Here is a 21,903-nt window from a genome sequence, read left to right on the forward strand (position 1 = left end):
AGAGAGAGAGAGAGAGAGAGAGAAGAGAGAGTTTTAGCCAGTCGCGCTGCGCACCGCTCGTCATGTTTAATTCGTGCTTTTTTTCCCCTCCCTCTCCTCGCTGACGGTAACCACGGTTCCACAACGGAATTACGCGAGCGCGCGCACGTACATACAACCAAAGGAAACGGTCGTCACCGTAACACCTGCCCGTACGATCGCCCACAGGGGCACGTATATATGTAGCACTCCTCCGGTCGCGACGACACGTCGTCGCGTCGCTAACCCGCGCGCGCGAACGCTTTGGACTCCGAGCGTTACCATCGAAATCGTTCACCCGGTACGTACACCCTGATCAGCTCTCCCATGCACGACCGCGTCTTTGCATCCCGCTACCGTACATTCCCGGGGCTTTCCGCGAGAGTGGGATTTTACGGGTGAAATAAATTCCGCTCTTCTCCGCGCGCGCGAAGAAAAGCTCCCCCGTGCGCGAGCCCGCCGCCGCCGTCGCCGCGCCGCTCGGCTGAACTTCGAGACTGAATTTCCGGGCCGGGAGAGCGCAAGCGGGTGGATCCCCGCGAAGGATTCGGGATGATGCGGGATTGCTATCATAAGAATACGCATTTACCGTTATTTGTTCGATGTATCTCGTGAACTCTGCAGTCGGACCGGATAAACGTCGGATCGACTCACGGAGTTGATCGTTAGATGTTACCTTACAATATTGAACGTTTGCTTCCCGCTCGGTTACCAGGCAGTGAAAACACAAGTAGCATTTCTTCGAGCTACATTCAACATTGAACGCGGCCCAAACGGGCTTTTTCTTTAACCGAAATATATATACCGAAATATTACTGTATATACGTACGCGATCGTCGTACATGAAAAGAAATGATTCTCAAAATCAGGCAATTACGATTATTAAAATTCAATCGAAATGAAAACCAATAATATATTCATGTGTATAACATTAATTAGACTTAATGTAAAAATGTTAACGATCCTAAAAAAAAATCAGCATCATGCTTGTAATAGACAGTTTAACATCTCTTTATATACTAAGGAATATTTTAATTTTTTAGTAGTCTTCATTTTTTAGATACTGAGAACTAAAATCAATTATCTGTTAAAATCAGCAAACGAAATATATAGTAATTGACATACTATTTAAGTGAGTGGCGTTTAATACTCATGTTGCACTTAAAACCGATATTCAGTTGCCAATCACTTAGATATAGTATAGATTCATTACTGCACGTCGCGACGTATTGGAAAGGTGAATGATTATAGCGAAAGCATCATATTTTTGCATGTGAGTCTGGCAAAGTTGAAAAATTGACAATCATTTCCGGCGGATGAAGTGCAACACCGCGGCTTACGTGAATCGTGTCGACCTAATGAATTCAGCAAACGGTAAAAGCATCGGCAAACTGGGTCGAAGACGAGTTCATCAAAATGCTATTGGTCTGATACGGTTCACCAGTCGCTGTGACACAAACTACCGCCTCAACTTTTGGAAAGGCAGTATACACACGGCGGTATATATACCCGTGGTGGATCGTAGTCGATTCATTACCGAATTTGGTGGGGAAAAGCGAGTCCCTCGTCTGTCTCTCTTTCCCTCTCTGTGCACGGCACATTAGACGCATCGCTGCAGCTTGGCGGAAGTTAGCCTGCTGACCCGCGCGCATCTGATTCGTTCCCAGGAGTGTATCAGAGATAGTTCTTCTTCTTCTTCTTCTTCTTCTTTTCCGTTCATATTTGTGCGAGCAATTTACATTTGCGTCATACGCGAGTTTTGCAAGAGTCTATAGAACTGCCGGATGGAATAAAATGGACTGTCGAAAAGGTGCCGAGAAAGACAAATTTCAGTTTTCGAAAATCATTTGCCAAATTCGATTATGGTTGCAAACCGCTTTTATCGAAAGCAGTCCTCTTCTCGAGGATTAATTTCCTTAAAATTAATCTTTCGCTTGTACAACAGATTACACGAATCAGGATGCACGTGACTTTGTGAACGTGTACCCGAAACGTAACCGAATCTAGTTTACTTTTAGTGCAATACTCCGGATATTACTGCGATCCTCGCGGATGTTGCGTGTTTCTTTTAAAGGTAAAACTTGGTTTGATACAAATTATACGCGCATTGTTTCGGAAGTATGCCTAAATTTCATTCGGATCACGTCCAACTTCTGTAATGACTGCGAGTGGATGGCAAAGATGGAGTGGCGGCAGGACATTTCGGGGTAAGCAAAGTTGCCAATGCGAGATCCTAACAGAATTTTCGAGATTATCCCGCTTGGTATATTTACGAGATTATCCCGCGTAACCTAATTTCTCGTTTCCTCTTCCCCCCTCCATCCCGGGCTTTCTCCTAATAGCCGACAACTTTTAAGAAAGTTCTCATTAAAACTTCATTCCATTATAAGGATTAGTTAATTTGAAAGGTATAAACCATAATGTTATTAGCGAATAAAATCAATAATTTGTAAATTAAGTTATTATAAGGGATTATTATAAGGGTTTGTAGAGGATTATCTATATGTGCATATATATTATACATATACACGATGGATAAGGTAATTATTTTATTAATTAACCAGTAATTGAATTGGATGGTAAATACTTAAGAAATAATATAATATTATAATATGTTTTAATCTAATAGACGAGAAGGAGAACGATCAGGTTATATTTCAAATTCTAAAATGTGATCATAATTTATTATTATAATCATAAAACGAGATCATAAATCAACCTGTATGAATAATTCAATACGAATAATGTTGCACTGTCTATAACTGAGGACTGTAACTGATGATGTCTGTAAAATATAATTACGATAGCGAGCGTTTTCTTTCTCATTCTTTCTGTTAGAGAATAGCTCTTTCAAGAATTCTTAAAAAAAAAATCTTCAAAAACAAAAACAAAATTAATCAAAATTAAATCATAATATAATCTTATAATCATAATGTAATCACAATATAACCTTTACTAATTTTCTTAAAGTGCTTGAAGAAACGTGTAAAAAATAAAGAGGAAATAAAGTTCAATTATATTTATATATATTTTTTGTAATTTAGGGTATATTAGGCTATGTATTAGAGACTCTCTTCTCTGAGCATAACTTATAAATTATTATTGATATAAATTTGGCATTTAAATTATTAGACATATATTAACGCTTTCTCATAGTACAATTTTTTTATAGCGATACCCATGCACGCGAATTTTCAAACCCGTTAGCCGTTAGTAAATTACCCAAGCTTCACATTAACGCTTATATAAGTTAGTGTTTGAGCGATAAATACAACGGATAATTAGTTAATGCGTGTATTGTCAGTGTAGCATCAATTTAGAAAAGTCAGTGCCCAATTTGCGGCAGGCGTCTACCTTATTTAAATCAGCCTCGCCGGAACCGGAACCGTCGAATAAACTGACATCATAATCACCAGAAGTGAGCTCATCATCATCTGCTGGAAACTATAAAAATACGTGGCATTAATAAATGAGTGCTGGCAAATTATCGATTCGAACGATATTCTTCGACGTAACGGGCGCAATATTGCTTGCTAAAAACATTTATATAATGCAGAAATCCATTAAGAGCTTGCTTAAGTTTTGTTTTAATAAATCAAGGTGAAAAATGAGATTAAGGTGTCGCACTTTTTGGCGGCGATTTAATCTTATTTTCTAGATTCATTATAATCACGAAATCCTAAATTTCTTAAAATCGTATAAATATTATTTCGTTTTTCTGATGTAAAAGTTTGAATGAGGAAAAGTAATGATAGAAAATATTATGTTAATTTACGTAAATACTTTTTTAAATCAAAACTAAGATGAACTTTTTACTCTTAAAAAATAGATATTAATAACTTGAACAATTTTGTTCAAGTAAAACTATTTAAGTGAAATAATTAATTAATCCAAATTTATATTAAAAAACTAAATAATTTACAGCAATTCAAATTTTCTATTAGTAATGTAAGGTTGATATTTGACGCGACTGCTTTCTGGAGGATATTCGAGGACGCAGCGTCTCACGTCATATCTGTTCGCTCAAGTGTCGGCATGTAAACGATAGCACGACACGTGTCTTACGTACACGGCAGTGCGTTTAATTTTCCGAGAATCCACAGACTTCTATATATACTAACTACTTACACACCCTGCTTATTTTACATGTGGTAGAAAGAGATAGAAGTACACCCGAGTCGACATTGCATGGTTCCTTATCCATATATGTTACTATATATCCGTGAGTATACCACGTGATCTGAATGTATCACACGTGAGAAGCATTACCTCATTAGTATCATAAGATAAATTATTAAATATAAAAATTTCGCCTCACGGTGAGTAATCTCTATTTTCTCAAATTTTCAAAGAATATAATATTATTCATTGACCACCACGAGCTGTAATTTTGACCTGAGCAGTGACCGTCCGTGCAGTGATTTATAAAAAGTGTGAATATAATTGAAACAAAAAAAAATAGCTACCCACTCTTAGCTTCAAAAATGATCACGGAGAGAGTAGTCTAGTTATAATATATAGAAGTGCAACGTGGGAATATCCCGAGACGGCAACCGTCTTGGTGTTTCTTTGACGCGCCGCGCGGTATACCATTTGCGTGGCGAGACTCGAGCGGGTGGCGGGCACGAGTCGCTCCGCCGTCGTATTACTTCTCAAAACGTGATTGCCGCAAGCACCAGCGGCAAAGGATCGTTTCCTACATGTTGGCGGAATACACGCGGAAATCTTATAAATTAATGCAAGGAGGAATCACTACGATTTCGTTATGTGATCCCTTGAAGAGGCGGCGTTTCGTGTCTTATTACCGCGCTCTCGTATATACCGGAATGGCAACGTTGCGTTTAAATTTGGCGAAAAATTCGCCATGCGAAATCTGTTTTACGTTACCGTCGGAAAAATTATTGCAGCCGCTCGTAAATATCAAACTGGAACAAATAGGCACACGATCGTTTATTGGAGCGAGTAATTCGGCGTAATTGCGCGTAATTCCCGCCTGTGTCCCGTATCGCGCATCGAGTTTCTCGCCGAATTAAAATATAATGCGTCCGTCGTTTTTGGATCGGCAGTGCGGTATGAATACGCGAGCAGCCTAATCGAGCGATTTAACGGAAAGTGATGTCCGTTGTCGATTAAATTAATTAGCTTGAGAGTACAAGTATACACACGCGCGGCACAGTATTCGGCACACGTTTATCTCTCGTAGCGCGCGTTAAATACCTTTTAGCGGCGACAAATTCATTCACAGTTTTGGCGCTTGTTTTTAGCGGCATGCGGCGCGCTGTTGTTTACATAAAGTCGCTTTGTTATCGTTTCACGCGGTGAGACCTGTGTTTGTGTGTGTGTGTGTGTGTGTGTATGTGTGTGTGTGTGTGTGTGTGTGTGTGTGCGTATATGACGCGACGCGCTCGTCCCGTGTATGCCGTTGCATTATCGCGCAGGACACGGGACGGCTGCACACAGCCGAAAATGCGGTCCATATTTGTCAACGGTTAACGTGTATATTTGCCTGCGAAATTAATATACTTCTCGAACTTCTTTCGCGAGGTGACAAGTATTTAATTGAAATGTAGCGATTAAATTAAAATTAAAGGGATGGAAACTGTAAGTTCTTCCTTCACGAGATATTTTTTGACGGGAGTATGTGCTAACTTTTTAACTGTAAAATACGACGCTCTCTTGCGGATTCGGGCGTATCTCGCTTCGTACTTAATATGTTATTGTTTCGAGTATCATTACCGTCTCAGAATGCGTTATAGCAGTACGTGAATTGTGCCAAATCGAATAATGCAAGCAACAACAAGGGGCGTGATATGTTCGTTAATAAAATTTCCATGTATTTCGCGAGATTCCACGTCGCATACGGTTAATGTCGGAAATGCCGCCCAAAGTACCGCGCGATCGTTATATTTTGGTGATTAATGCGAGATCGTAATTAATGGTATTTTCGCGAGTGACGTGAGCGCAACGAAGGAATCTGTGAGGAGGAGGCCTCTGGAAGGTATCGGGCGATGGCGAAACCGCGGAATAAATGTAATTTGTTATTTATATTATCTATTACTGAAATAATCGTTCATTTCTATTTATTTGGCGATAAGAATTCGAGAAAAAAAGTTATTTGGAAAATCTAATAGCTTATAAATAAAAGAAAAATCTATTTAAAAGACGGACGAAGAAATCGACGCGTGTAATAATTACCTTTTCGAATATTAATTACTCTGGACGCTACATTAATTTGGATTTTATACTCGTATCTTTCATCGTAATTGCAACGTAGTTGCAATTTCGCCGTTGCGCGTCGTATCGGTGAATGTTAAATCTTTTATTTCAACCAGAGGTAATGGATTTGTGAATACTACAGGCAGATATCACATCTCGCAGATCCATTGCCTTGAAATGGATGGGATAGGACAGATTAGCGCAATGTTTAACTCCGGACTATATGTGTAACGTCCGTCGATCCATTGTGCATACAAGAATGCACATGCACAAAGCTCATACACAGAATAGGGCTTATCGCTATCGACGTATCATTAACTGGTTTGGCACATTCGATTATTTACTGGCACATTTTGGTATTTCATTATGAAAAGAATAACAATTATCAGGTCATAAATCGCTTGAAATTTATTGGAGATTTAAACCTTCATGTATAGAAATGAAAAAAAATATGATAGAAAATATTTTACAGCTGGAGTATATTCGATAAAGAGTGATAGAATAATTTTAAAAGAGAAATATGATGAAGCTATTGTTCTTGAATTTTTCTTCCAGTATTATATACAAATTTAAACGGGATTTTTAGGAAAAATGCAACTGCGAATGTTAAGTTACGATATATTAATTTTAATATATCAAGTACAATTTTTTTATTAAATTGTCGAGTTCATTGTTAAATAGTAAAAAACAATGAGACATACGAAATAACAATAAAATACAATTGTGTCTAAAAGTAAAACGTTGACTGATTTTTGGAACATAAAAAAAATTCAATAAAAATTTTGTTTAATTTTCCATTTTTCATGGTATTTACAAATTATGGACGATGAAGATTGGAGTCAGAAATAGTTAATTAAGTTTATTAAATATAAAAAATAGAAAATTAAATAAAAATTAAATAAAAATTTATTTAATTTTCTATTTTTCATAATTTTAATACACGTCAATGACGTGGCTAATGAAGATTGGAGTCAGAAATATTTAAATAAATATATTTGATATATGTTTATATGCAATACAAATAAATGAATATATTCTTAAAACATGGAGGGAAAAATTAATGTTTAAGTTAAAAAATAAATTTTATCAAAAATGTAAGCAAAATACAACGCACATGTTATAAATGCATGTAATAGAAGAGTAAGTAATATTTTACGATCACATATTTTCGTAAATACACTAATTACTTTATGTTATGAAAAATGTGCTAATTTGTATTTGTAAATACTAAGGATTATTAATTGCATTAATATTACAATCTTTAATTAATCTTTTATAATTTATCCATTCATGTTTATTAATAATTTATTTCTAAATTTTAAAATACGAAAATAATTTGTTTTTAAATATTAAATATTAAAATAATTTGTTTTTGTATCTTGAAACAAAGCCGAAAAAGAATACGTTTTCCATCTTCTCTAGTTGAAAATGTTGAAATTCAATCAATTTCACTGAAAGGTAGAATTTTCTATACATAATGAGGAACATGATAAATCGATAATTGTTCGTTGTAACAAAATCGCATATAAATATATTATGATAATAAATATCTACATCTTGCGTAGATATTCTGTTTATGGTTTGCGCTTCGTATTGATTTAAAACTTTTCTTTGAATAGTATGCAAACGTGAGAAAGCACCTTACAATAACAGAGGAAATATGATGCCAGTAACATTCAATTGGAAATGTGTTTATTTCGATTTTGATCAAATTAGATTTATCTGATCTACACAGTAACTATACATTTCGTACGTTTGCTATCAGTTCATACTACAATTTCCGGGATAATTTCATATACATCAGATACAGTATATATCACATCATAGATGAACATACGGCAAATAAACGCACCTATTGAACATGGTATTCATATCAAAATCTACAGTAGTATGCACAGATATCAAAAGCTATATATCGATTCGATTGACTTATCATGTCGTTGTAGTGTGATTAATTTGTTTCCACGAAATATATTGCACTGTTAATCGCATTGTTAATCGCTTTATGCATGCATGTCGATATCTTCAAGAGATAGAACTTATTTAAATTGAGAATTTATTTAAATTGAGAAATTGAGCTTTGTAAAAAGATCGCCGCATATGCATGATAGATAGACGCATTGGTAATCCTAAAGGTTTTTTTTTTTGGTATTCGTTCTTCGTCAGAGCCCGTTGATTTTGGCTTAAATATCGGCATTTTCCTGAAATTTCTCGGAATCGGTATCGAATAAACGTATCTTCGAGAGCGGAGCACTCGAAGGAAAGAGCACTCGACCTCGATCACAGACAAGCCCAAAATATTCGATGATATAGAGGGATAAAATATCGCTGCATTTGCAGTGGATATTTCACGGTATCGAGTGGAGGTTAGGGCTCCCAAAGTACGGGAGTATTAGTCGTACAATACGTTAATCCGTCTTCGGAGATAGCTCCGTATTATATCTTATAACAAAAGATATTCTACACACAATGCTTCAGAATTGGTGGAAAATACAGAAAAAAAATACGGCGTTATTCATGGGTGAATTAATTTCAAATCAGTTTCAAGTTAATTTTGATTTCGCTTCGATGAAGAAAATGACAGATCATTATTTTTTAACTTTTAAATTGGATATTCAATATATCTGAGCGATTAAGAAATCAGAATAAAATGTCGAGAGTCAAATTTGGCTTGAATCGAATAGGTAATATTTTATTTTCTTCTTTTAAATTATATTTTAGATTATAAAAAGTTTATAGCTCTTATAACTTAAGCTTCTAGCTCTTATAGCTCTTATAACTTAATTAATGCCATAGTTGATTTTAGTAAAAGTTTGCTATTAATTTAAAAAAAAGCAGTATCTCCTAATTTTACTAAAAATTGCGAAAATAATGTACGATTTATTTTTAATATTTAATAATCTCAACAAAGAGCAAATAAAATTATTATATATTTTTGTTTCGCTGAGATAAAATATAGATATTAAAAATAATTCGTAAACTAAGGCGTTTACTGTGTATTTTTCAGTGCTTTTCTATCTCACATTCAAATACGTATTTCGCGTGAGACACGAGATCTCAGTAAAAATCTTTTTAATTTCACTTACGAATGGACGCGCAGCGTGAATTGTACACGCGCAGGGAAGGGAGCAGAGAGTTATAAAATCTTCCGAAACAGAGTATTATGTGAGGTGACGTATATATAAGGGGCTGCAGAAGGGTTGGGCTTGACGAAATATAAATTCCACGGCACGTGATGCGATTGTGGAACTTGCCCGTTACACTTGCGCAACGCTAAATAGTAGGGCAAACTGAAAAATCGGCGCACCTGTCTCGCCTCGCGCCAGTATACGTACATAAAGCCGTATTGATTAAATCGGTCCCGAGATTCCTACAGGGATTCTATATCGACTTCATATTTCCACTAAATTTTATATTAGAAATCAAATATTTAAATAAAAGACACTTTTTGTTTTGGCAGAGGAAAATATCTGATCTAGAAAAACGTACGCGAATAAAAGTTTATGCAATTTTTAATAATAATGTGGGGAAAAAAAAATTAATAAGAATTTTTTTCTTTTTGACTAAACGTAAAAAATTAACAGTTAGGTATTATTTAATGATATAAATAACATATAGCTTTAAGCAAAAGATCGGATAATTTAAAAAATATTCTATATGGAAGAGAAATAGATTATGTAGCTTTTCTTCGCGTACAGCGTTCTCTATTCTCGTCATAACCCTTGCGTTCCCGTAAGATCCACGGGGTCAACGTTATTCCCGATTGCGAGTAACGACGAATTATCGTCGCGCGGGTATACAGGTACAGGCGTATATATAGGCTGCTTCTAAATTCATGGCCGCGAGCTGCAAATAACGATAATTCCAACTTGCCGCGAGTCACAAAATAAAGGAAATAAAGTGCGTGGTAACTCGATTTACGCGAGCGCACTTGGAGGCTTTTTCTCTTTTTTTTGGTTCCCTCCTCCTCTCCTTCCCTTTTTTCCCTCTCCGTCGAATTTTATACCTTTTTCGATACACTTGTGTTTTATAGAAGGGCATTATCGGCACCCACGCGGTCTGTACGTGCGTTTAACCGTGTCTGAGCAAATTTACATGTGGCACGTGCGAACGCGACTTACATTCTCGTGAACGCCGTGCGCGAGAGACGCGAGTCGTCTCATCTGCATTCGCGGCTCTTGATTAATAGAGATTGCTTCTAAAATTTTACGCAAGGGATGTACCATAAAAATTTTATACATTACCAACTCGCTCTCGATTCTCGGAGACGGAGACTCTTTAATTAAACATTCGATACTTCTTTTAAACATTTTCCGTTATTAGACCTAGACGCGCGCGCGCGCGGTTAAAACGCTTTACTTCGTTTTATTAAAAGTTTAATGGAAAAAATTGTCTCTGTTTCATTAGAATTATCGATTTCCCATACGTAAGGGCTTATAGGGACGCACGGCGAAATTCCGCAGTTAAACTTTCAATGAAAAGGAAGACCGTTTTTAATCGTTCAATATAAATAACTGAATATGGAATGCTTGGAACGTAGGGACGTACCTTTTCAAGATTTCCAGTGCAATGTCCAGTCAGGCGGACTTCACAATGACGTATTTCCGATATTTCAGTCAGATCGTAGTATGAATAATTCATACGGAAGCTCCAAGTTTGATTGGGATATCGCGGAATGACGTCTGGGTACTCCGATTTATATTTGATCCCACTTGATTTTAGTCTAAAGGACGTAACAATGCTCCCTCCTCCTTTGATTTGTCATATCGGTCTTGAAAAATTCATTCGCCAAACGAGTGATTATTATTATCGTCGAATTAATGTTATCGCTTTGTATTTCTTGTGAATAATATAGTCACGAAGTAAGACGAGCGGAGTTAAAGCGAGATTTCGGAGCTACGCGAAAATGCAGATAATGAAAAATTCTTGCTGGAAAAGCTGGTTGAGTCTTTTATGTGAAATTTAAACTGCGAATTTTTTGGATTAGCCACACGGACTTTATATTAAGCTCGGAGAACACGTATTCCCGAGACTCGTAGAACAGTCACTCTATCTCTTTTGCTCGACCCCCCTCTTCCTCTCTCTCTCTCTCTCTCTCTCCTCCCTTCTCTCCTCATTGTGGACTCTTCATTTTTGCTTTCTCTCTCTCTCTCTCTTTCTTCGAAAATGTATTTAACGTCCCATGAAATTAAAATGTCGTCGCCATCGTCAGAAGAATGAGAAACAGCCTCGCTCTTCTACGTCGTGACATTCACTATCAGAGATTCACATAATTCGCTCTTTTGTAATTATTACTAATTTGCAATTATATATTCTTTCTACCGCAAGTGTTTTATAATCATTGTATCGGTCACGCTTTGGAACTTAATTTGGAGTTTTTTGTACAATAAGAATGCCTTATCTTTAATTTCTTACGAACGCTTACAAATTTATCTTCTCGAAAATTGGTCATCAGACACTTTTATTATGCATATTTAATTTGTCTCTTATTGAAAAATACTATTCTTTTTTATCGTTATCTATCTCTCTAAAAGTGAATCATTGGAAATTTGATTTTACTGATTTTCAGTGTACTTATAACTGTGATAAACAATAAATTTTAATATTGTTTCAGTGATACACTGATTCAAACAATGAATATCACTAAAAGACAGTGAATTTTACTGTCAAACAGTATTGAGAATTGAAACTCACCGTCTTTCAGTGATATTCATTGTTTCAATATATTTATATAATTAATAAATTTTCATTGAAATAATATTGAAATCACTCACTGTTTATCGCAGTTGTAACAGAAAGTGACGATTCCACTGATTCATTTTTACAAAATAAACGGTTGAACTTTTCAATTATCTGTTTCAAATGGCCATTATTATAAATTCGATCAAATTGGAATAATGTATCAAAAATATATTTTCGTTATAATATTGTTATCCATTTCGCATTTTTCATTTCCTGCAATCGTCGCAGAATCAATATACCTATTTATTGCAGCGAGAGAAATAGAATATTGTACTGTTCTATTCATTTCACATTGCATTTACTGTCTAAACACATTTACTACACCGAGCCAATTATATAGCTTAAAACTAATCCCGTTATTTTCTTGTTCAAAGATTCGATTAAACTAGCGCGGGTTAACCGATTATAATTAGAAGTCGTGTACCTGTGTTTAATTCGTTCCGTAAATTTGTCGGGTAAATAAACCGTCGGTATCGTGCTGAAAATACCACCCTCGATGATTAGAATTCACGATCCGACACACCTCTCTCTCTCACGCCGCGCCGCGCGGGTAACGCCGTGATTTTCGCTGCCGTCACTCTCGTCTCTTTGCTTTTCTCGCCCATTTGTTTCGCCGCTCTCAGGATCAGCCAATCTTCACGCCTTCGCCGCGAGATACCGATCGACCCTGTCGTAACGATCCGCCGATGTCGTGCTGGGCCTTTTTCTCACCTCGTCTTCGTGCGAATTGGCCGGCACGGACGAGCCCGCGCTTGTTCCGTAGCCAAATTTTCGATTATCGTTATTAGCATGGATTTTGGTGGATTCATCGACGGATTTAAACGCTTCGGGCGTTACCAATTTGACATCCGATCCCCAACGTTGAAATCTTTTGATCTCTTCATTTCTTCTATTATTTAAGATCTCTTCACTTCTTTCGGATTCTATATTACATTCATTAGCGATTTTCAATATGTTTCAACGTAACTATAAGTTCACGTATTTCTTTTGCTATAACATATTTTTATTACGTAATTAAAATTCTGCAGCTTGCTTTAAGACGTAAAAGAAATAAAAATTAACGTGAATATATATATTTCATAATTCATATGATAAAAGTTCAAGATACCTGTCTAATTCACGATATCTTATTTCCGTCAAATTGACTAAATTGAATCAAAATGCAATGGTAAGTTATTCCCATTATTTTTTAAATTATAATAGAAGTATGTCGAAGTAGTCAATTATGATTCCAAATACAGCTTCCTATTCCTCCAATAGCTGCCCCAGACTAGTCAAATATTTTTCCGAGAGGATTCTTTTTATAGATAGAGGGAGCAAAAAGCAGTCTACATTTGAATAGAAACCCAACGATTCTTTGACCGTTTTTCCTATGCGAGCGAATTAGGGTGCAGCTTATTTCATGCCGCGCGCCAGGAACATCGCTCAGAAGTCGCAATATTTCCGGAAGAAATTTGATTTATATCGGTGCTGTTGTTTCGCTTCCCGGGCAATTCCCCTTGAGCGTGCAGTACGAGCGCCGCGCGGGTGTAGGTATACATTTGTACTTTCATATCACCAAAAATTCTCTGAAACTTGGATGAGATCGCGGGAATACACTGCCATTTCTTCTCACTACGCCCTGCCATTTTTCCTCCGTGTCGCGGTTAATACTTAGGTAAAAAGTACCGGCGCGCGCCGTCCTTCCTTAGGTTGTTCGGGGCTTGGATGGGGCAAGGAGAAACTCATAACTCGCGAGGGTCGCGCGACGAGAAGCGATATTAACCGCAAGATTTGTGTCGCGATAAAAGACGCGCCGAACCTGGGGATCAAGATAAATGCGCTTATCATCGGAGAAATTGGTCTTCGTATATCGACAAGCAATTCCTTTTCCCCGAGCGAATTTAATATCTCGCATTGCTGTGTGTTTTTATAATCCTCGCGTTTCAAACGCGGCTTTGTCATTCGAGGAGAACGATTAAAGTCAAGCAAGAACGGTAGTGATTAAATAAATTTATTGCGATATAACGTTATATCGAGAGAAGAAACGTTACACGCGGACAGTTTTTTTTTCTTCTCAATTGTCGACTCGATACTAAAAAAAGTAATCTTGCAATTATAGCGAGAATTATTTAGGTACGAAAAATACCACACATGTTTTGTATTTAATCAATATAGATAATAGAGACAGAAATTATGTCTGAACTATTTGTTAAATTTAGCAAAAAAGTTTCTCTGCTGTTTAATCCTATATTTTCTTAGAATATTGCTACTAAAAATTCTACGTATGACAGACAATTTTTTAGCAAATACAAAAAACAGCGATATAATTTAAGTGTAACATTTAGAATTCTAGCTGGAACAGCGAAACATTTCCCTGAGAGGAGACTCGCGATATTTAAGAGAAGAAGCTTTAAAAATCCATCATCGGAATCTGATCTTAAAATGAAATTTTTCGATCATCTCTCTTAATTCATCTTCAATGTGCATCTTAATTTAATAATGTTACTTCAATAAGTTGAACCATCACGCGGCTGTAGCCATTGCAAATACGTCTTTTCTTACGCGACGCGATCTTTTATATCTCGAAGAAAATACCTCTCTCCGGCGGCGGAGAGGCGGATAATGGACGTCGAAGGATAGCGCGCGCATTCGGGCAAGAATTGCTCGCTCTCGCTCGAGATTTCAATAACGCTCGCGCAACTTTGTTTTACTTCGCGACGATAGTCAGCCGCGCGCTGCCTGTTATCCAACATCGGTAGTCCATTTCCATTTCCCAGATATACGGGAAAGAATCCTCCGTATTTTCACAGGATGACGGGCGAAAATGACGGGACGCGTTCCTTACGTCCTCCCCACGGTGAGTCCTCTCGTAGTTCTCGAGAGCACTCCGATTATCGATCTAGTAAGATTGAAAATCCTGGATCCTCTCCCCCTCTTCCCTCCCTCCCTCCTCGCCTCTCGTCGCCGACGACGGGTGCTGGACCGAGACCGGCGGCGGGGGAGCGTTTTTACGATTCTTTGGCAGACGTTTACGCTTTATTGATTTACGTGTCGCCCCGCGTGTTTATGTCTCGGCAATTTCAGCGACGGCGCGAGCAGGGGGTGCCATATTACGGTCGTGATTTCACGTTACGGTCGACTCGGGCGAGCGCGCGAGCGAGCGAGCGCGGCGAATAGGTATTTCTTCGGCGCGGAAATTAAGTGATAAAATCACGAGTGTTATCGCGACGTTAAGCCACGCCGCCGCGTCGGCCAAGCCGCAGGGAAAGGAAGATGTTATTCTGCGCCAGACCACTCTTTCCCGCTGTCCCCCCCCCCTTTCTCTCTCTCTTTCCGCGCGACACACGAAAAAAAAATGACAAGTTTCGTAATATCATCGCGCGAGCATTTCACCGCGAGGCATTCATTAACTCTTCGATTAAATTATTCGGACTATTAAAAAAAAAGGAGAAGCTGACCGCGCGGACAGCGCAATGGCCCTCCGCTGAAAATTTTTAACGGTTCGTGCCTGGCGGTTGACTCGATCGTTCGCGGTACCATTATCGGGAATTTCCAACACTTTAACGAGCACCGCGCGCGTAACTGCCGAAAATTAAAAAAAAAAAGGTGGGGACGGGAGGCTAGTTTAAGTGCCGATAAATTCCGGTCTCCGCTTGATGCGAATCGATCAGCCGAGTTTCGCCGAATTAAATCGTGCCCGGGGGCAACTCTTAATTACCATATCGAAGCGGCAGTTTCTGGCTACCGGGTGAACGCGATTAATGAATGATTTATTTCGGATTTTATCATTCGAAGAAGGAAGGGGAGCGACACAACGTTCATTACTATGTCAATTAATGATGTCATTAAAAATGCTTTTTCGTTTGGAATAAACGCAGGATAATGCACGAAAAAATATTAATCCCTCGCCTGGGATTAATAAAAATTTTATTAGTATCGAAAGAATAACATATATGTATATATCTCGCCGAAGGTACAATTTCTGAAATTGCTTTTAATCACCGCCAGTGTTGTGGGAGAACATGAGGGACTGATTTTAGGATCTCATTTGGGATTTAGTTAGCATTTATTCATAAAAAAAGCGCATTTGAATTGATTATCCATTAATAGCTCATTATACACACACACACACACACACACACGCACGCACACACACACGCACACGCACACGCACACACACACACACATTATATATATATATGTATATAAAGTTATATTAGCAATTATAAATATGTATATATATAATATAATAAAGTTATATTAGCAATTCGAAGAATGTTAATTTATTCAATATAAATAAGTGCACACTGAATTGCTAATATAACTTTATTCAGTTAATTATGGCAAGCTATTTTCAGAACAGATATCGGAAATTACCGATAAATACAACAGTTAATAAGTGGATGGCTGCAGAATTAAAGCAAAGACACAAATAATTTATGTCGCGGACAAACGTAAAAATTGTTTTTCCTCATGTATATTACACCTGTCCATTGGTATATTAGTTATATTTTTTAAGAAATCGGTTTAGCGCACTGGAAATCTCGTTTATTGTAAAAATACGCGGGACCGCAGCTCTAACGGTTCCCCATCCGTTTCCGAAATGTTTATCTTGTCGTTATATCGTGCGCGCATATTTCCAGCGGAATTTTTAGCAGCGGATTTTCCAATCACCGCCGTTTCCATCGCGTCGCATCGAATTGTCCTTGTTTTTTTTCAACGATATTACCTTTCGTCAATATCATTAAGTAGAGCTGCTAAAGCCCGGACATCGCGTTGCCACAACAGGGATATTCAAATAGAGTGCAAAAAAACATTTATTCCGTATACGAGATGAAGCGTGTCGCGTGATTTATCGGCCGGCGCTATTTCTCATATCGAAAGTAGATTGTATGCGAGATTGTATCAGCTCGTGTATGTTCTTCGGGAGGGATTGGATAATTACCGTGGCCTCAACGTCGAAAACCATCTTCTATACGTGCCGTTTGAAACCTTAACGATCACGTGTCAGGATCCCCCTGTATATATATTCTCGCAACCTCTTTACTTAATCGGGAGCCGGAGTCTAAGCAAACTTTAGGGCGGATCGCATGATTAACGGCATGTTCCAAAGGATACCCGGCGTTTCTGTTGTTTAGACACAGAAACGTATCGGGCATGGTAATTATCGACCTACGTAATAAATTCGACGTTAACGGTCTCTGATATTATACAGCTCTTTAAATGCATACAGTGTCGATTGGTATATAGGTATAAAAAAAAGAAATAACAGAGAAGTATGCAAATAATGCAATAAGTGAATTAACAGAGGAAAGTTAATGCAAAGTTGTTTATTTTATTGATGATTTTATTGCACGATAACAAGCCGATCCAATTAATATTTGATGATTGTATCCTTAGTGATATGAATTTATATTCGTTATTATTTACTACTCGGTTGAAATTAATTTAGAGATTATTCGGTTTGGAGAGAGAGAGAATTTATCGTTAATTCAATATCACGTTATTTTATCAAAAATACAGATCGCCGTGGCGCCGTAATCTCCGAATTAATTTATATTCGTTAATTTCTCGCGTTTCATTTTGCACAGCGTTATAACTTCTTACATCAAGTAAATTTTTTACAACCGTGACACCCGATTCAAAAGGATTTATAATTGGACGCAATTAGCCACAAATATATCTCGGGAGAAATATGATTTATACCATCCCGAGGACATAAAATTGCATCGCAATTACAACGTATGATTTATGCTATTCTAATTCGTTGTAAATCGACAGACGCTTTCAATTTCTTTCGACCGCGGACTCTTCATCGAAAATATGTTGAAAGCGTCCCCTTGAAATTTTGTCCCGTATCTCGTCCATGCGGGCGCGTGTAAATGTCCATAGATGCGTTTTGTGCCTCAGCAATTGCCCAGCCCCAACCCTACGAAATTCAAGTCCCGCTATGTGGAATTCGGATTACACGTGCGAAGTTTCGTCTTTGATGTGGTTGATTGCTATTTTCGATGCATCCATGGACAGTGCAGTGAGGCTTGTTTAATGCAACAAGTTCGAATCGAGGTCGGTAGGTACATAGATGCATTTCCCTACGGATTGATTCTGTTCTGACTTTTGGGCTTGATCAAATTAAGGAAGGATTACGCAAACGTGAAATAAAATCTATTAACAATCCTTAACTCTGTGAAAGAGTTATTACGAAAATTTTTTAAAATTAAACAAATGTCACCAAGTAATATTTGTAATTTTTCGACGTAATAACTTAATTTTTAAAATTTTAAACTTGAAAAAAAAAAACAACATACATCATTAAAGTTGTTGATGCTAAAATATTTTTTAATAAATTGCGAGTATCAATAGGAAAATGGAATGCATAGATAGAATATTATATATTTAGCATTTAAAATCACATCTTGTTTAATTGCAGAGAGTAGCATTTTTTTTCTAGATGATATTAAAAGTACTGGTACACATAAGAGAGACAAAATGTTTTTATCATTATTGAAGCTAAAAGAAAGGAATGTGAAATTTAATATTTACCTAAAAGAAGTTCGTACGGAATTCGTTTCGAAATTCATACGCAAAATTGCGGGATAAGAATACTTCCATTGTACTGCAAAATTGACCACTGCGATTTGTACATTGATACCTGGCCCTCGATCAAAACGGTCTCCGTTTTCAGAAGAAATTTAAGAATACGCGAAACCCTGCACCATTGTAATGAAAGACAAAGCGGCTATCGCGAATATGTTCCGCGTTAAACCAACAACAAAAGCCCATTCTCGTGTAATTCGAGAAATAAGTAAAAATTCGATTGATAAAAAAAAAATCGGAAAAAAAATTGTAATTGATCGAGGTGACTGCTCTCTTTTCATACACTTTTATTTTACGACGTACGGAAAGTAGTATTTTATGACATATGGATTTCTAATAACTCATTATAAATGCTCATGAAAATGAAGTGAATATCTCATGTATATTTTTCCCGGATATTTTATAGAAGTACATTAAAGCTTTATATTTAGTGAAACTTGATACCAATTTATTTATATAAAGAAAAGACGAGAGACAGGATAACAATTACGTGTATATAATGTAATTGAATTATATATCGGTTTATGTATTACGTTACGTACGTCTTGATAATTCATTGTTGCAAGAATGCAGAAAAATGAGCAGCTCGCAAATGTATGGGCTCCACTTATTGTTAGATATCTCTTTTCACTACGGCCAACATTTTATTTAATTATAAGATATCTTGGATATCAGCCACATATATCTTTCAAGATCTCCACTTTTTGGCGGATATACCTTTTCATTTGCAATATTCACGGTAATGAATACAGGAAAGCTCTACACATTTTTCAAGATTTGCTTTCTATTTCGGCCGACAGTACAATAATTACGTTGTTGCCGCGGCTGAATAATTTCGTTACGTGTTCATGCCGCTTGACATTTCGCCGTTACAACGAAATGTGGGACTTGGATATCCTTCATCGTTTCCATGTAAAGCGCGTATTATCGCGCGTGTTACCGTACAACGCGAGTGGCAAAGAGATTGGAAAGTGGCGGGAGCGAGGGAATAGGTGGGATATTTACGGTATACACCGCGGATCGAGCCCTTAAGGGAGGGGGAGGGGGGAGGACGCGTATAAATTGGACACGGTTAAGGCGAGCTGGCTTATTTATAACGAAACCATTGGCTCGAAACCTAGCGCGCGAAGCGCGGCAGTTTATCGCCGTAATGGAGAAAACGAGATGTCTGTATCGCGTATAAAAATCACCGCGGTGGATCTTCTTTCCGTGCGTTGCATGTATTTTATTATTTGGGCGTTAATCGAGGATTGAAAAGTACATGACGCGAGTCGCTCGCGGTGAAAAATGAATTCGAGTGGATGATTCCGGGCGAGAATTAAAACGGACGACTACGAACTGGCGCGGCGAATAAAGTGGAGGATTTATTCATTTAACGTAATAAAATCCATTCAAGTAGCGCGGCTTGTTTGCTCGTATCGCAAGTAAGCCGATTAGACGGGACAAAGCGAAAAAAAAAAAAAGAAACGTAAAGTCGAAGAAAGATTGAATGTCGGACGGTGCAGCAAGTGCTTCGCGAAAGATGCATCGCCACATATCGTTCGAGCAGGAGCGTATAGGTCTATCGATCGCCGATTAATCGATCGACGATGCCATCGTATACAATCAAAGATTGAATTAACGCGAAATGCTTTTTTTTTACATTCATTTCTTTTCTCTACCTTGATAAATCTTTTTTCTCCCTTTATTATTATTTTTTTATCGCTCTTTGACCGCACGCGCGCATTTTTCGTCTTTGTCCGTTCTCATCCTTCCCCCTCTTTCTTCTCGCCCTCGATCGTTTATCGGTTGCCCCGGTTCGCTCTTTGATACTCCGGCTGATTGGAGTGTACGCAGCCAGCGTGGAGCATTAAATTCAATCGGAAACTATTTTTTTTTCCCCACCGGCATGTCGGGGCAGACAAATTGTACTTCCCACACATGCCGGGGCGCGTACAAGGCCGGAATGTTTGATCCGTTATTTAGGACGCGTCCGAAAGCTCACGGTAGAGAAGAAATGGTATATTTTTGGCAAATGCTCGCGCGTATATTAATAGAATTGCGTGCTTATTTATGATTAGGTGAAATGTGAAATAATTCCAAACTATACATATGCTGCACACATACACGTGTGTATGCAATGGATCACCGTAAATGTTGTAAAAACGGAGCAGATGCTCTTAGCTGAAAGTAGCAGCGAAAGCGTTTATTTCAAAGAGATAATCCGAAGTGGGAACTTATTCTTGCTTTACTTTTGCTTCGTATAAATGATTTTGTGTTTTGCCATTGCTACACAATTATTATTTATTATTTATCTCTAAATATTTGCTGTGTTTTCTCGTAGCTATTTAAAAAATTAATAATATATCTATGGTAGTTTACACGCGGGAGATTTACGAACATGAATGATCAATGATATTTGTAAAACGACGGGATTAAGAGACACGGAATGAAGTTGTGTTCATCGCTTTATTTGCGTATTACAAATTTTCCCGATCGCATAGTTGATGAAGCGCGTTAATCTATCGAAAAAGCCCAATTAGTTTCCGATACGTTTCAGTCAGATGGGTCAGCGCATGAAATAGCGGAATTTAATGCTTCCTCGCGACAGTGCTATTAAAAAGTTAATTGTTGATCGACCGGGTTTTATTTTATGTGGAAAGAACGCGGCGCGGATATTACTATTACGACCTAGATGTATAATGGCCATTTTTACAGGCAGCTTCCGTAAGACTTTCTGCCAGCTTTTAATTATCGGCAATGCGATCGCGGAAACTATACAAGTAATGCGCGATAAAACGTAATGCGGAGTCCTTTCGTCGCAGCAGCGCGCGCGTGAACGCTATCTGCGTTTTCCGTGCGATAAAGGATCAAGGGAATCCGACGACGCACGCGGGGAAGGGAAGAGAATCGCCGCGCGCCGTCTTTAGAAAATGGTACTATTCCGTTTGAAATCCTACACCTTGTAATCTAAGCAACGGCGCAGCTGCTTTGAATCTTAATGAAATCCGTGATATTCGATCGATTGATTTGTGCCGCTTGCCGCGCCGGAATTACCCGCGAGAGAAACACGTAACGCGATACAGGACCGCATAATGTCCGCTCGAATAAACCCTCGCACGACCTCGCCGCCGTCGGCGTCGCCGTTGGATTAATTTTGTTTTCAAACATGCAAATACAAAATATTCACTTTCTAAATTTCGTGATCTCGCACGGAGCACGAAGCTAAACGAACGAACGAACGAACGAACGAACAAATGAACGAATCTACATCGAAATGAATTCGAGGCCGTGGCATTCGGATCCGCGCGATTATCCGAGCGGTGGCGCGTTGTAACGCGCGAGAAATTTCATGAGAATCCGGGGGGG

The 21,903-nt window shown here is 37.9% G+C and overlaps 1 protein-coding gene across 1 annotated transcript in view; it reads right to left on the reverse strand.

The window, feature by feature from the left end:
- The window catches only part of LOC105454561 (collagen alpha-2(IX) chain-like), a 49,358-nt gene that overhangs the window by 23,775 nt on the left and 3,680 nt on the right, over window positions 1-21,903 (reverse strand). Inside the window, exon 2 of the mRNA XM_011697237.1 lies at window positions 3,373-3,462. Within this exon, the coding sequence (XP_011695539.1) occupies window positions 3,373-3,462 (90 nt within the window). The remainder of the gene's footprint in view (window positions 1-3,372; window positions 3,463-21,903) is intronic.

This window comes from Wasmannia auropunctata, unplaced genomic scaffold (genome assembly GCF_000956235.1).
Source record: "Wasmannia auropunctata unplaced genomic scaffold, wasmannia.A_1.0 LD335983.1, whole genome shotgun sequence".
Lineage (NCBI taxonomy): Eukaryota > Metazoa > Arthropoda > Insecta > Hymenoptera > Formicidae > Wasmannia > Wasmannia auropunctata.